At 33.1% G+C, this 15,817-nt stretch overlaps 1 protein-coding gene across 16 annotated transcripts in view; it reads right to left on the bottom strand.

Annotated features, from left to right (window-relative positions):
• BAZ2B (bromodomain adjacent to zinc finger domain 2B) overlaps positions 1–15,817 on the bottom strand; it is a 383,609-nt gene that overhangs the window by 61,167 nt on the left and 306,625 nt on the right. For 10 of the 16 annotated variants that reach the window (XM_068545042.1, XM_068545028.1, XM_068545035.1 and 7 more), the window contains 7 exons: positions 10,167–10,259; positions 9,990–10,051; positions 5,744–5,809; positions 3,985–4,050; positions 2,540–2,584; positions 2,288–2,320; positions 992–1,057 (listed from right to left, as the gene is read on the bottom strand). In XM_068545042.1, coding sequence (XP_068401143.1) covers positions 992–1,057; positions 2,288–2,320; positions 2,540–2,584; positions 3,985–4,050; positions 5,744–5,809; positions 9,990–10,051; positions 10,167–10,259 — 431 coding nt within the window. The remainder of the gene's footprint in view (positions 1–991; positions 1,058–2,287; positions 2,321–2,539; positions 2,585–3,984; positions 4,051–5,743; positions 5,810–9,989; positions 10,052–10,166; positions 10,260–15,817) is intronic. The other 6 variants (XM_068545032.1, XM_068545040.1, XM_068545041.1 and 3 more) reach the window with 1 other exon arrangement.

Here is a 15,817-nt window from a genome sequence, read left to right as displayed (position 1 = left end):
TCTCCATTTTACAGATGAAAAAACTGAATCACAGAGAGGTTAAATAACTTGCCCAAGGTCATATAGCTGGAATGTACTGAAATTAGAATTCAAATCCTGATCATTTGGTTACAATGTCCAGGTTCCTAAACAATACACATACTGTGCCTTCATATCAGAAATCTGTAATGAGAGTTTAAGCCACAGCTGAGGCCAAAAAACTGAAATACAGGGCACTCAACTTCTAGACCAAATAGTCTCATTTTCATTAATTATTATTTATTAAATGCTTATCCCACTTGATAATCTTATAATCCTACCAGAACCATTATCTCAATTTTAAAGAAGAAATAACCTGAAGAGCTAAAGCAAGTTGGTTTAGAGCCAGCATGGGTATCTGAGTCTCTGAAACTCCAAAGCCCTGGTTATAATGGCCATACCTCTATTCAACTGTTTTAATTCAGAATGCATTCCTTTGAAACATTTTTTAAACTTTAAGTGATTTCTATTAACATCCATATAAGTTCATTTTGACTTATTGCAATAATTTTCTTATTCTGAAGTATATGGTAAAAGTCTATTTCAAAGATAGTACTTAGGCCTAATTTTACACATAGAATGCTAAAGAGTAATTTTGAGGGCAGAAGTCCATGGTTGAACTGACTGATGTTTGAATTAGGACACATAGGACTTGTCGAGGCATGTTGTAATTTTGTGAAACTCTGGTCACAGTAAGAAATAGCTTCTTTTATCCAAATGAATGCCATTCATTATATTTTAAAAAGGTAATTAAAATCTCAGCCAAGAAAATTAACTCATACATTGGAATCCATCCTATGGATTCTTTTATGTTCTAACACTTGGTTACTATCTCTAACCTTTGGTTTGCTTATGAGAGTAGGTAAATCATGACAATCCCTACTCCAAAAAATCTATACTTAGAAGAGCCAATGTTTTAAGAAAAAATATTAATTTATGACAAGATAATATTTTTCCAGAAACATACACTTACTTCTGCTTTTTTACGCGCTTCCATAGCTTTCATAAGCATCATATGTTGTCGCCTTCTCTCTCGTTCCTATTAGGCCAGATAAAATTAGGAATATAACTCAACCATAGTTAATAGTTTGATTTTCAAATGGAAAAACAAAACAAAACAGAACAAAAAAACTCGGTATAGCATGTTTAGCATTTATAGACAAGTCACAGTAAATACTAAATATAAGACAAGAATGGCCAGTCTGTGCATGTTTTAGTTCAGGTTTAGAAAGCAAATACAAGAACAATCAAAAGCAAAAAGGTAAAGCAATGAACATGGAGACAGTGTAAACAGAAGCATACAAGGTTTACTTATGGTCAGTTGTGATGCTCCTTCAAAAGCTGGCAGAACAAAAAGCATAATGGTTGGCTGGAACAGGTCAGTTACCTTACATCTGCTATTAGAAAAACCACAAATATGTACTACAGCCAATTAAACCAAAGGTTGTGCTGTTCTTAAATTTTTAGATCAGGCAGAAATTGATTTATATTCACTTTCACTTCATGGTTTTAGAATTAGTTATTTTTATTTCAAGTACACTATCATTTTGTAAATCCAATAAGCCACCGACAAATTAGAAAGTTTTTTTCAAGCTGTTATAGGCATAATTCATATAACAACATCAATGAAATGGGATATTCCTGTTTACTGATGTCTGCCACTTGATGCACTATTTAAAGCCACAAAAGCTGCACCATGGGCTCGTAAGTGGAATCTAAAAGGCACAGTATGAAAATAAGGTAAGCATTAGCTTACTTCGATAGTCTCATTTTACTTTAAAATAAAAAAAATCACATAGCTATAGTACTGAATCATTCTTTTTGATTAAATATACGTGGTTCCCCCAAAGGGATATTTCTAAAAATTTCTAAAATTTGTCCATAAAACCAGAATATATTTCATATTCTCTCATCAACCTAACTCAAAATTCCCATTGTACTCAATGGCAGTTTTGCATCTAGAATGATGGGAGAATATGGGTCATAATTGTATCTAATTGGATAGTGATCCAACTTTCACTGTGACATCAGTAACGTAAACTTTTAGACAGCAGCCTTGTATAAGGCCTGCCCAATTCAATTGAAAATCTTGGAAATGTACCATATTTCTTTATAGACAGACAAGCAGATGTATGCAATGCACTGTGCTGTAAAGCCATGCAGCAGTATGTAATATGACAGCAGCCAGTGCTACACTTTATGCATTGCTATGACAACCATATCACAACCAAATCACAATGCGGTGTTAGATGTACAGAAATAAACATACCCATACCATATCTAGTCTATGCCTCTCCAACTCCTGGTAGAAAGAGTTGGCACAACATTATGAAACAGAAATCACAGAGTCATGAAACCAATTTTTAACCCCCCGAAAGACACCAATCCCAAAACCAGGAATTTAAGCAGGAATTATACTGGAACTTTTAAAGAAAATATCTTGAAGATTTTTCCAAAAATAGATTTAAGAAAAATTATAAAACGTACATTTCGACAATTGTATAACTATGTGTCTACAGACCTGATGCTTTAGAAGAACAGCTTGTTGTCTCCTCATTTCTTTTTCCTTAAAAATAAGAAACTTTTAAGATGGATTTTTAGGGAAAATTTAGAACATGCAACAAGTATTAAAAGTTCCTTTTCTGAGATTCTATATTCTTCCATTAGGTTGAACCATATGAAACTGCAAATATCCAATAATTTTTTACTTATAAAGTGGCAACTTCATATGGTTCTACCTAATATATAAAAACCGTATGACAGGAGCGAGGATCCTTATTCAGTAGCCATTTAGAGTTGAAATTCAGTGACCTAATAGCAAGCACACTTCAATGACCCATTCACTGAACTGACTAGCTAGATAGAGCATATCAGATACAACTGGCACTGAAAAAAAAAAAAGGAAACATAATGAAGCAACCCTCAAATCTAGCTAATTAAAACTCTCTCCACTCTGAATATAAATCCCTAAATACACTCTGGGATTAACAGCATCTATATCATTTCTATCACTGTGTGGGAATGAGAGTGACAAGAGAAAAGGAATCAGCTTGAGATTTTTATGCCCACCTATGATTGAGGGCACCATCCCAAAGGGGTAGGGCTTAATACAAACAGTACTGGGAATGTCACCAATCTGAATCTTTTTATAAAGGTAAAATATAGATTAATTAATATTAAGGGCAGCCATTTTGAAAAGGAGTAGAAATCTAAAGAACAAAGTAAGAGAGTCTATGTAGAAAAAGGTAACAAACAGTTCCCTGGCTTTATAAGATACAGCTGTAGTGGCTGTTTCTTGAACTGGTAGGACCACATGGCTGCCCAATTTCAGTAAATAACTATCAGAAAAAATGGAAGGTAAGGGGTGTAATGTGTGTCGGGGTGGAGGCTGGAGGGGGAGTGAGGGTCCAACTCTCTTATGTTTCAGGCCAGAAAATCAAAACCAAAACATACCCAAACAACACATCAAGTTACAATAAATAACAATGGCTAATTTTATTATTGGTAAATTATAGCTGATAAAGTTAGGTTTTTGTTTCTGTAGGCTTTTCGCTTTTTAATAGTTAAAACAGTTGTTAGACATTAACAAAGAGAACGTTTTAATCTAAGGAGAGAATCGGATTTCGAACACAATTTGAAACTTAAACATAAATGATACAAAATAGCTCTGGGGAGATCGTATCCATCAAAACTATATACAGGTATTATGCAATAGTTTGCATTTCTGATTTGGTCTGCTATTTAAAGAGCTCAAAGTATCACACAGAACCTGTATAATGAAATATAAAAAAATACATACAATATACATACAATAAAAACACACACTATACACATGTTTTATCTGTGCTAAACATTTTTTTAGATAGTCATTTTGAGGAGGGCTATTTTTTTTAATAATTGATACCGGTGTAATATCATACAGTTTTTATTTTTGAAAAATGAAAACTGATTCTCATCTAAACTAACCTTTATTCGTTTCTCGGCCTCCAATAATTTGGCATTTGCTGCTTCTTCCTTCTTTTTCTTTTTTGCCTGTGCATGCAAAACAGGTCTCAAAGTCATGCAACAGCACCACTGCAACTTGAAAGTAATCTATGACTTGAAAATGGAGCTACATGCCTCACAGGTACAAAACAACATGGAACATATATGTAAACAATTACAGATTTTCCCACAGTTAATATTGTATTTAACATACTAATTTCATTTCTAATGTATAGATTAGCATTAAGATATAAAAAACTCTTAAATTCATAAGAGTATGTCAGCTTTTCTTGACTTCTTCAAATTCTATTAAAAGTCTGAAATAATTGAGTGTTTATTATTTTACATTAAAACTTAATCACAGAAAAAATTATTTTATGTAATTTTTCCTTCTTTTTCTGATTTTTAAAAGTAAAACATGGTCACCATAAAAAATTTAGAAGATGGGATAGATTTTAACTGATAATAAAAGTTATTTAAATAATAAATCAGTAACATTTAAAAATGAACATGTCCACTTTATTTGGATTTTTTTAATACTTGAAATTTGAGATAAAGTAATCCATTACTCAGCTGATATAAATGAAACACATTAAATCTGATTTTCTCTAGCTGTATATTGTGATTAAATTCAAGGTTTTTTAAAAATATAGAATGGAAACTTATAATCTTTCATGAAGTACATTTTGAATATCAAGGTCATGATACCAAATCTGAGTGTCATAATGTTAAAGTCATTAATTATCTAGTAGTTTGATAACTATCCAGTAGCTACTGTCAATTTACTTGAAGATAGGAGTACTTTTGATTTGGATTTTTAAAATTAATTTGAAATGGATAAGGAAACGTGTATATTTCTAGAAGGAATAATCATGTAACATAGAACACTTCAGCTATTTGACACCCTCAGGGAATAAATCGTTTATACCAAGAGTTTCCTGAATAGCTGGGAGGTTATAGCAATTTTGAACATTAGAAGTTTATTTTCACTATTTTGGATGGAAATAATTTTGAGATATATACTGCTTAGACACACTACACTAAATATAATTTGGCTTTTTCTTGATGACTTGGGGCAATTATTCTGAACATCAGTTATTATACTATACAGTTCCACAGAATAATGCCTTTCAGCTGTTAAGGTGTTGAAAATTGCTTGCTATTCAACTAAAAGATCACAGACTCTTGCTAGGCTTTTGAATTCCTATACATGCTGGTTGGAGTTTTTCTGTATTTTCCCTTGCTATATCTTGTGGCTATTATTTTACTGATTCCCATATATGTCCTCTAGTCCTATTCCATCAGCTTGTGGGGAAGCAGGGTATATTAGAAGCCAGAAAAACAAGCTGATTAAACTGTTTCTACTTCTAAAATTTACTTTCACTCTTGTAATATTTTATTTCTAAATTAAAAGTAAATATCTGACTATAAGTCCTAATGAGTTTTCTAAAAGTAAAGAACACGAGTTTCAGCACATGAACCTTATGACACCTATACTGGCTGTTCAGAAGTTTTCCCGTTTTCTTCTTCTTTTTTGTCTTATTTCCTGGGTTGTTAGGATTAGAAGTCTGCTAAATAAGGTTCAGATAAGGTCTTACTCTATGCATTATGCTTAAAGAGAATTTCTGATGGACATATTGATTTGTATGAGTGACAGAATATGTAGGTAAGATTTTTATTTTTGTAGACTTTAAAATATATGACTATATTACTTTAATCATATCACATTTAAGAATTCTACCTCTAGAATTTGCTGGGCTCGAAGCTCTTTTTCCATTCTGATTTGTTGTATTCTCTTAATTTTTTCCTGTAGAAAAAATTATAATAATTTAAGATAATAAAATAAACTAAATATCTAGGTGAAAAGTATTTAAGTCGAATCAAATAAGTTAAGATATAAATACAGAGTTACCAAAGGTTGCACATGGTGGATGTAAAATTTAATTGTTTAGTTTAACATCATATATATGTTCATGTCAAATTAACATGACTTTATAAAATTTCTCAAAACAATTTGTAAAATACAAATGCTAAATATGTATACAGAAACTAGGTAAACTAAACTCATTTAGCCTGTGGATTTTTGTAAGTATCTGCAGTTACAATTATACTTAGTTTTAAATAAATACAGGACAGAAAAGTAGACAAATAGTGTATCAGGAGTGAGAAAACCTAAGGCTAGTCCTGAGATACTGTCATTCATTGGATGATCATGAGCAAAGAATAACTACTCTTGTATAAAGTAGGGAGAGGTGTTTGCCCTCTCTCACTATGTCATGAATAAATTAAAAATGCTTAAAAAGTGTGTGGCAGGGGCTTCCCTGGTGGCGCACTGGTTAAGAATCCGCCTGCCAATGCAGGGCACATGGGTTCGAGCCCTGGTCTGGTAAGATCCCACATGCCGCGGAGCAACTAAGCCCGTGCGCCACAACTACTGAGCCTGCGCTCTAGAGCCCGCAAGCCACAACTACTGAAGCCCGCGTGCCTAGAGCCCGTGCTCTGCAACAAGAGAAGCCACTGCAATGAGAAGCCCGCGCACCGCAACGGAGAGTAGCCCCCGCTCGCCGCAACTAGAGAAAGCCCTCGCGCAGCAACGAAGACCCAACGCAGCCATAAATAAATAAATAAATAAATTTATAATAAAAAAAAGTGTGTGGTGCCACACAACTGTAATAGATTACCATTAACAATTTCCATACTATAATTTCTTACTTCACATGATGAATAAGATGATAATATTACATTGCTTTTAACTACTACAATAAGCCAAATTCAGAAAGAATCTGTAATATTATTTTAAAAAGGCTTAATTAAAATTGAACATTCTAGAGAATGATTCCAATGACATAATTGGTGTTCACATTGTCTAAATTTAATGTACTAGTTATTGTTTTAGAATTCAGTGATTATCTAAAGTTTGATAAAACTACATTTTGATTTAAAAACATTATCTCATATGCTATCAGCACAATGTTAACAATTTCATGTTCAGAAACCCCTTTGAAAGTCCCAAATTGGTACTCAATAATAATACATAGTTTGCCCCAAAACACCCCAATTTTCCTACTAGCAAATTGCATTTGTCGTAGGATTTCCAGAGCGAACACATTTTATACTGCTGAATGTTATAATACCTGTTCCAATTTCCAGATGCTAGCTGTACCTTTGCAAGCTATACTTTAACGTTTTTAAACATTTCTTTTTATGCACACTGATATTATTGATCTCAATATATACATACATATACCTATATATACACACACACATATATATGGTAGTGGTGTCATTAGCATTAGCAGAGATAAACATTATTTATAAGTTATTATAATACAGATTCACTTTATAATACTGGGTATCCAACCCCTGAACTGGGCACTTTACATAAAATATCTTATTGATCATAAAAAGAGTTGAAATTATCTTCTTTTTACCTAATAGAAAGCTAAAGTTCCTAGAGAGTAAATATTTTGCCTTAAATCAAATAGTAAGTACAGAGCCTTGGTCACATTCCAATGCCTTTGTTCCTTCTGCTTCATAATAATGCTTCTGTAAGCTTCCAGAATATTGTCTTGAGGACTATCTGGTGATACTGGCCTACTAGGTGGAAAAAACAATCCAGAAGCACATGCTACTATTTTATTCTAGATCTAATGCTAACTTTAAAGTAGGCATTATGTAACTGACTATGTGAGTAGACCTAAGCTATACTTTGATTCACTTTGTTGGCAATAAGGAATAAGTCAGATTGCATTCTGAAACTAGCCTCAGATAAATATCTTGATAAAACTCTATGATCAGCTCATTTGTATTAACATTGCTGAAACGCTGGGACTCCAATGCTTTTTTTTTTTTTTAACATCTTTATTGGAGTATAATTGCTTTACAATGGTGTGTTAGTTTCTGCTTTATAACAAGTGAATCAGCTATACATATACATATATCCCCATATCTCCTCCCTCTTGCGTCTCCTTCCCACCCTCCCTATCCCACCCCTCTAGGTGGTCACAAAGCACGGAGCTGATCTCCCTGTGCTATGCAGCTGCTTTTTTGATGAGCAGCAAAAAACCATGTATATTTAGGTTGTAGCCACTTCAAGACTTTAGGATCACAAAGCTGAATTTAAAGTGCTGATAAGATTTGATGGATCTCTAGCCATTAGGAAATAGGATAAGCTATGAAAAAGTATAGTATTTAGAAACAATAGTATTTCACTTTAAAATGAAATATAAACTTATTTTTACATATATGTGATATACAGTAAATATTTATATTTTAATAAAGGCATTCATTAGACTAGATATTTATAAGTCAACCTTACAGTGTCTTTAGCAGTGACAATTAACAAACTAATTGGAATTAACAAACTAAAGGAATTCAAGTGTACAGCTGACTACTTTAAATTACGGTAAAAGAGTTTACCATGCAGTTTGGTGTTTTATATCATCTTTTAAAAAGTGAGTATTTGCTTTGTGCCAGGCACTGTTGCATGTACTTTACATTTATCACCTCATTTAATCTTCAGATAATGCAGTTGTTTTCTTTCGCAGTGGAGGAAATAGAGACAGACTTAGAGGTTAAGAAATTCATCTAAGGTTACAAAATTCTTAAGTAGCTGAGTCCATATTCAACTCTTACAGTCTGCCTGACTGTAAACTAAATTCTGAATCCCAATTCCATATCAACTCTTTCTAATCATAGTGCTTTAGTCAATACTGGAAAGAACCTTCGAGACAGCCACATCAAATCCAACCCAAGCCATTTATTTAGCAGTTATTTATATAATAACACAATTGACTTTATTTCATACTCAGAAATAACTACTTGCCATTTCAAATTTTTTAAAGAATATTAGTTATCCCCATTTCCTTTCTGCTTTAATGATTACAGTGAATATATGGAGATGGGAGAGTAGTTTACACATTCCCATCTTCAATAAAGTTGAATATCTTGTCATGTAATACTTTACCTGTAAGAATTTTAAAATTACTTTATTTACCTATACTTAATTTTGAAAACTACACACAGGAGAGGTATTGTAGATATACAACAGAATGCTGCTGAAATGATGCTTTTTTCATATTTTGCACTATAGTTGGCTCTCCTTATCTGCAGGTTCTGCATCCATGTTCTCTACCAACCATGGATCAAAGATAAATTAGAAAAAACATTTTTCAGGAAGTTCCTAAAAGCAAAACTTGAATTTGCCCCATGCTGGCAACTATTTACATAGCCTTCACATTGTATTAGGTATTACAAATAATCAAGAGATGATTTAAAGTATACAGGAGGATGTGCATAGGTTATATGCAAATACTACACCATTTTACATAAGGGACTTGCGTCTGTGGATTTTGGTATCCATGGGGGTGCTGGAACCGATCCCTTGTGGATACTGAGAGACGACTGCAGTAATTTTTTAGTAACTCTGAAAGCAATCACAAGCAATGGAGGCAAACCTTATTCTATATAACTTGAATTTAATTTTTTACTAGTATTTTACATGTTTTAGGACAACAGCTTTTCTTATTAAAATTTGAATATTTAAGGAATATCCTTCATTTACTGATACATTAATTCAAAAAGTTTGAAAGTTATTCATGATGTCAACTTATATTTAAAGTCTATCAGGATATTAAAAGTATTTATACAATTTACTGTTTGGTAATCAATTCTTAGAAAAACTTGGAAGTAGAAGACTTCGTTTTAAAATGAGGTGAATTTTAACTAATGAAAGAGGACAATTTTCTAAATAAGATGCATAACATTAATGTGAAATACAGTTATTTCAGAAATCAATAACTGTATTTATTGATTGTGAATATGAGTTTGGCTTATAATAAAGAAATTTTTATCACATATATTGGCGTATTTTTGTATATGAATGTATCAGTCAATTTCAATGAAAATAATGTACATATAGAGAGATACAGATGGATCCCCAAAACAATGCCTGTGTTTTAAAAATCAGTTCCAATGAATAAACATACCTGTTGTTTCATAATCTTTATCTGTTCTTTTTGCTTTCGCTTCTCCTCAGCAGCCATTATTGCTATGATGAAAAATCAAGGCACAGATATCATCAGAAACGGAACAAAGAAGAGATGCCTCTTATGAATTACCCAATATTCACTCTTCAAGTTTATGCTACCATTTAAATCACCCACCTCGTTGTTTTTTAGCTTCTTTGGCAACCCGAGCCTGTTCTTGCTTTTGCAGTTTTCTCAAAAGCTTTATTTGTGCTGCTTGCCTGGCTATTTCTGAAAAATACAAAATTTCAAGGAATGTTATTAACAACTTTATATAACTGCTAACGTAAAAACAATTCCTGTGAAACTGGTATCATCATGAAGGACATAATTTTTAAGAAAATTGCCAAACATTAGATACCAAGTAGGAGAACCTCAGAAAATGTCATGTTCATTTCCCCTAGAAATTGCCAAAATATTTCATCCAATATGATCCTGTATACATAACAAAAATGATGCCTCTCTTAATCCTCATCACAAAGGCTAATATAAGTACATTTTTTTTCACATTTCATGTAATCCTCACTTAGTATGAAAGTACCTGCTAATATGTAAAAAAAAGTGATTCAGCTTCAGTCTTAAAAATAACAAAATATATAAAAAAAAGAAAAAGAACCCAAAATAGAACAAAGCCCCCAAACTTAGCATTTCAATCCGCTATACAAATGGTAAAATTTTTGAATCCATTGATATTTTCATTTATGAAGGAAAGCACCTAAATCTCCTAAATAAAGAGTACAGGGCTTCCCTGGTGGCGCAGTGGTTGAGAGTCTGCCTGCCAATGCAGGGGACACGGGTTCGAGTCCTGGTCTGGGAGGATCCCACATGCCGCGGAGCAGCTGGGCCCGTGAGCCACAATTACTGAGCCTGCGCATCTGGAGCCTGTGCTCTGCAACAAGAGAGGCCGCGATGGTGAGAGGCCCACGCACCGTGATGAAGAGTGGCCCCCGCTTGCCGCAACTAGAGAAAGCCCTCGCATAGAAACAAAGACCCAACACAGCCATAAATAAATAAATAAATAAATAAATAAACAATTAAAAAAAAAAAAGAGTACAGAATGTCAATGAGTTTTAAGGACAACCTAGCTCTCATACTTTTTAAGGACAAATGTATGAAACTGGGATAGACTGACATAATTAATGGTCCCAAGTCTTCATTCCTTGACTATCCATGCCATTTGTAATGTGACTTTGCCATCCCCTCTCATCAAGACATGCGTGGAATATATTTTCTTGTTCCTTGATTTTGAGTTCAGCCATGTGATCTTCTTTGGCCAATGGGAATGTAAACAGTGTGATGCAAGTAGAAGTCTGAAAGTATACCTGTACTCTTTCTACTCTTTTTACTCTTGTGCCTTGCCCTTTACTATGAGAACATGTTCGGGCTATGCTGCCGGAGGTTGGGACACATGGAGCCAGTTGACCTGACTAATGTGAAAAAGCCCAGCCAAGATCAGCAGAGATGTCTAACTGCCTAATTTGCCACCAGCTCATTCCATCCGCACAAACAGTTAATGCTTAGAGTTGTACACCACTGAGGTTTTGTGGTTGGCCTTAATGTGGCAATAGGTAGCTGATACAGAAAAGCATGTAACGTCACACTTTCTTCTGCTGGCAAACTTGATCAAAATACTTCTAACTATAAAAGTGGTGTATCATAATATCATACATAAAATAATTTTAGAAAATACCACTTTACATTAGACATTGTTTTCAACTTTGTAGCAGGTGAAGAATTTTAAGAAACTTATATTCACCGATAATGAATATGATTAGGTAATCACTTGATTACCTAATCAAGTGATTGATTCAGGTTATCATGTGATTCGGGTAATCACATGATTACCCGAATCACTTGAGCTCTACTCATAACTTCCACCATTTATTGAACTGTTGTATTAAACTTACATGACCTTGTTTAATTTTCATAACAACCTTATGAGATAGGTAACATTATGCCCAGCTTACAAATGAAATAAACTAAGGCTCACAGAAGTTAAAGAGCAGAGCCAAGATACACACCCAGGACTTTCTGACTTCACAGTCTATATGTTACTACTTCTAAAACCCTTAGAGAAATTTAAATGCCTTGAGATTTTAGAAAGAAACTTAACCCTATGTCCTGGTAACAGCTGAGGTGCAGTTGGTTACTATGGTTGATTTTCTATCATGAAGACTTAAAAAAAGGCGAGGGGATATAAGAAGGTTTGATTTTATCTAGGAAACTTGAAGTGTTAATAAAAGATGAAATAGAACCTGATACTGACGTATACCTCCAATCTTCCAATAATTTTCAGTATTATGACGTTTTAAGCATCATCAAAAATTTCTGAGCCGCATAAAAAGGATTCTCCTGTTCACGAAATACTCTGGGAAATAAAAATGTATAAACTGGCCTGCAGAGTTAGCAAGCTCTGATAATAATACACCTGCAGGACACTGTTCTCATCTATGATAGATCCAGGTAAACATTTTTTTTTAACATATAAGAATTGAAGGCTTTCACTGAACTCTGATATAAAGACCTAAATCTGCCTTAAAATATAAAGGGTTGCTAAGTGGTTAAAAAAAAATTTCCTAGAAAAGGTGGCATAAGTATGATGTTTTGTTCCAAGCTAAACTGATGCTTTCTAATAGAAGTTTGGCTTATAATAAAGAAATTTTTATCACATATATTGGCGTATTTTTGTATATGAATGTATCAGTCAATTTCAAACTCCACACAAGTTCTCAGCAATTTTCATGTTTAAACTCCTGGAAAAGAAAAACATTAAAAAGCTCAACTCATATCTTTTCACTTTAGCAAGGAAGACACAATTTGGATTAATCACTTAAAATTTATATAGTTTAACTTTCATGTTACGAACAGTCGGAGAAAACATGAAAAAAAATGTTAAAAGAAATTAGACACTGTGGAGGAAGGAGAATGAGTTAGAGACCAAGAAAATTCACTCAGGCTCTGAGGAATAAACTGCTCCCAATATCTTCTCATTTATTTGGTTTATGGTTGCTGAATATATTATTATTGTAACGAGCATTTGAAATATTAATTTGAAAACTATCTTTCATGGTTGAAGAATTTGTCTCTTTAAATTTCAAAGGTAAAAATTTATTTTGAAATAAAGTTTATTTTCACTTAGAATTAGGGATATTTTACATATACCACACTTCTTTGATTCTAAGATGCATTTTTACACACGTCTAAAATCAGAGTGTGTGTAAAAATTGGCAGCACTTTTCTTCCTTAGTGGAACATCTTAAAATAACGGGGCACTGCATAGACTAGGGCATCTCAGATTCTACAATGTATGAAATGGACAAGTGTTACTCGGTATCTCAGAAAATCTGAGATATGAATGGTATTGGCCAATTAAGAAGCAGGTTTATTTAGAAAGGTTAAAAGTTTTTTTCATATTCAAACTTTGTCAGATTCTTATTTGTATTCCCTGAGAAATTAGAGACCTCTCATTTCACAACGCTTGAAAGTACATTCAAAGTTTGCATTTATTTTACTGTTCTGAATCTTTCTTCAAATTAAGTCCAGTTGTTCAGCCTAGTTGAGTCCTTGTACGATGATAATATATAACAGAAACTTATAGAATCCCCTTGGATAACCCCCTCAAACTGTTAAGGTAGAAGCCTTTTAGAAATAAAAGGGGTGATAGTGATTTATTGCTATTTTCTTTTCTTCCCAAGAAAAAAAAATGCATATTATATCACATTTGCTTGTACATATTAATAATTATTTTTTATCTACTGTTAAATATTTAACATTTATATACGTGCGAGAAAGAACATATATACACAGTAAGGTCAAATGTAAAATAATTTGCAAAATGCAACATAATACAACAAGGGAAAAGCATGTAATGGAATACAAACCAATTTGAAATCTAGAGGGGGAAAAAACATTGAGTAAAAGTTGAATAATCAACTTCTATTTTGTAAAAATTTAGTTACTTTTGCAAATATAAAGTTGCCATTTTGGATACTAAGTATTAATGCTATTTGTATAAGATATGCAAAACATGCATGAAGAGCCCAGACTTTGGACATGAGTTAATTTCAAGCTTTCTTATTTTATGCAAACAATGCACATTCCCCACTATTATACATTCTTTAGAAGAGGCAGTGGTTTATTGACAATACTAATTTAAAAAACTCATCGTGTACGGCTGTATCTGTTAATATATTAACTTATTTTTAACCTTCACTAATAACTATTCAAGGGAGATAAACGTCTTAATAGAAACCAAACAGAATAACTTTTAAAAATATTTTAAAGACATACCAAGACAGAGAAAAACTTATACAACATTAAGTTACATACCAGGCAGTTAACTTACATGCCACTGGTGGAAGTATGAACTGGTGCAATCTTTTTGGAGATAATATGTGCCTGCTATTTACCAAAATTGAAAATGCACACACCCTTTGATTCAGAGATTCTATCTCTAGGATTTTATACTATAGATAGCCACATCTGTAGAAGGATGTGAAGATATGTGTAATACGTACTTACTGCAGTACTGTTTGTGATAGCAAATATCAGGAAATAGCTAGAACAGTCACCAAAAGGAGACTAATTTAATGAAGTATGGTAGAATCATACACAGTATCACTCACTATTCAGCTATTAAAAGCATAAGGTTGATTTTTAAGTGCTGATACAGCAAGATGTTCAAGATAAATTAAGTGGAAAAAAAGGCAAGCTGAATAGTATGTACACTATAAGCCATTTATTTTAGAAATCAAAAAGGATATATATGTAATACAACATATTATATATACATATGTATATATATGAGTGTTTGAAGGCATGTGTGTGTAGGAGTTTATGTACAGTTTATGTATAGGAGTCTCTGATAGCCTAACAAAAAACTTTTAATAATGATTCCACTCATGAATATCTTTTACAGAAAGTTTTCTGTTCTATGAGCTTTTGTCATAGATATTTGTTTCATAACAAAAACAAAGGAGCTACAAAGAAGTCAACATTATGATGTTGTTTACAATAAACAAATAAGTCAGGCTTTTCCCCCAGAGAAAACCTATGAGAAGTAAAATCCTGTTAGTCTTCTAAGTTAGTTCTAATTGTTGAACTTTTATTTTACATTGATATATATGTTTATATATATGCTTGTGAATATAAGACACCAACACATATACTGATATATATTCAGATAGCCTTCACAAGAAGCCCTTCACAAGAAGAGTCTTCCCAGTTGTAACTAGTAACTCAAACTCAGGGAAGGACTGTTTTATTTTTGCCAGCTTTTTCTGTGTCAGACATAGCCTGGGAACTTAATGTTAACAATTTGTGCACACTTTTGAATCATAAATACATTTGAGGTTATTATGAGCACTTTGTGCTTGACTGTGATACTTTCTGATGGTCTTAAAATAAATATTTGTGAATTAAATCTATTACTTGGGCATTTGGAAAATATCTGTAATATGTGCATACTACAGAAGAACCCAAAGACTGGGGTTACTTACCAGTAATTGGAGTTCTCTGACTGAAAATTTACTCCACAGATCCACATATTTTGGAGTTATCCCCTTGTACCACCTCAGGGAATCGGGAGCTGTTAAAATGAGAATTTCCAGAAGGTTGGCACAACCTTAAGGCATGTGCCGAGTGCTGGTAGATGCCCTTTCAGTGCAAGCCTTAAAAGCTTATCACCCACCTTTGTAGTTCTCAACACACAGGGTCTGTTGTGTTTATGAATATGGCTCTTGAAAGGAGCTTACCTAATCAAAGAACTCCAGTTACCAGTGGGACTCCTT

The sequence above is a fragment of the Eschrichtius robustus genome, chromosome 5, assembly GCF_028021215.1.
Source record: "Eschrichtius robustus isolate mEscRob2 chromosome 5, mEscRob2.pri, whole genome shotgun sequence".
NCBI lineage: Eukaryota > Metazoa > Chordata > Mammalia > Artiodactyla > Eschrichtiidae > Eschrichtius > Eschrichtius robustus.
This window is presented reverse-complemented; position numbering and strand designations above follow the sequence as displayed.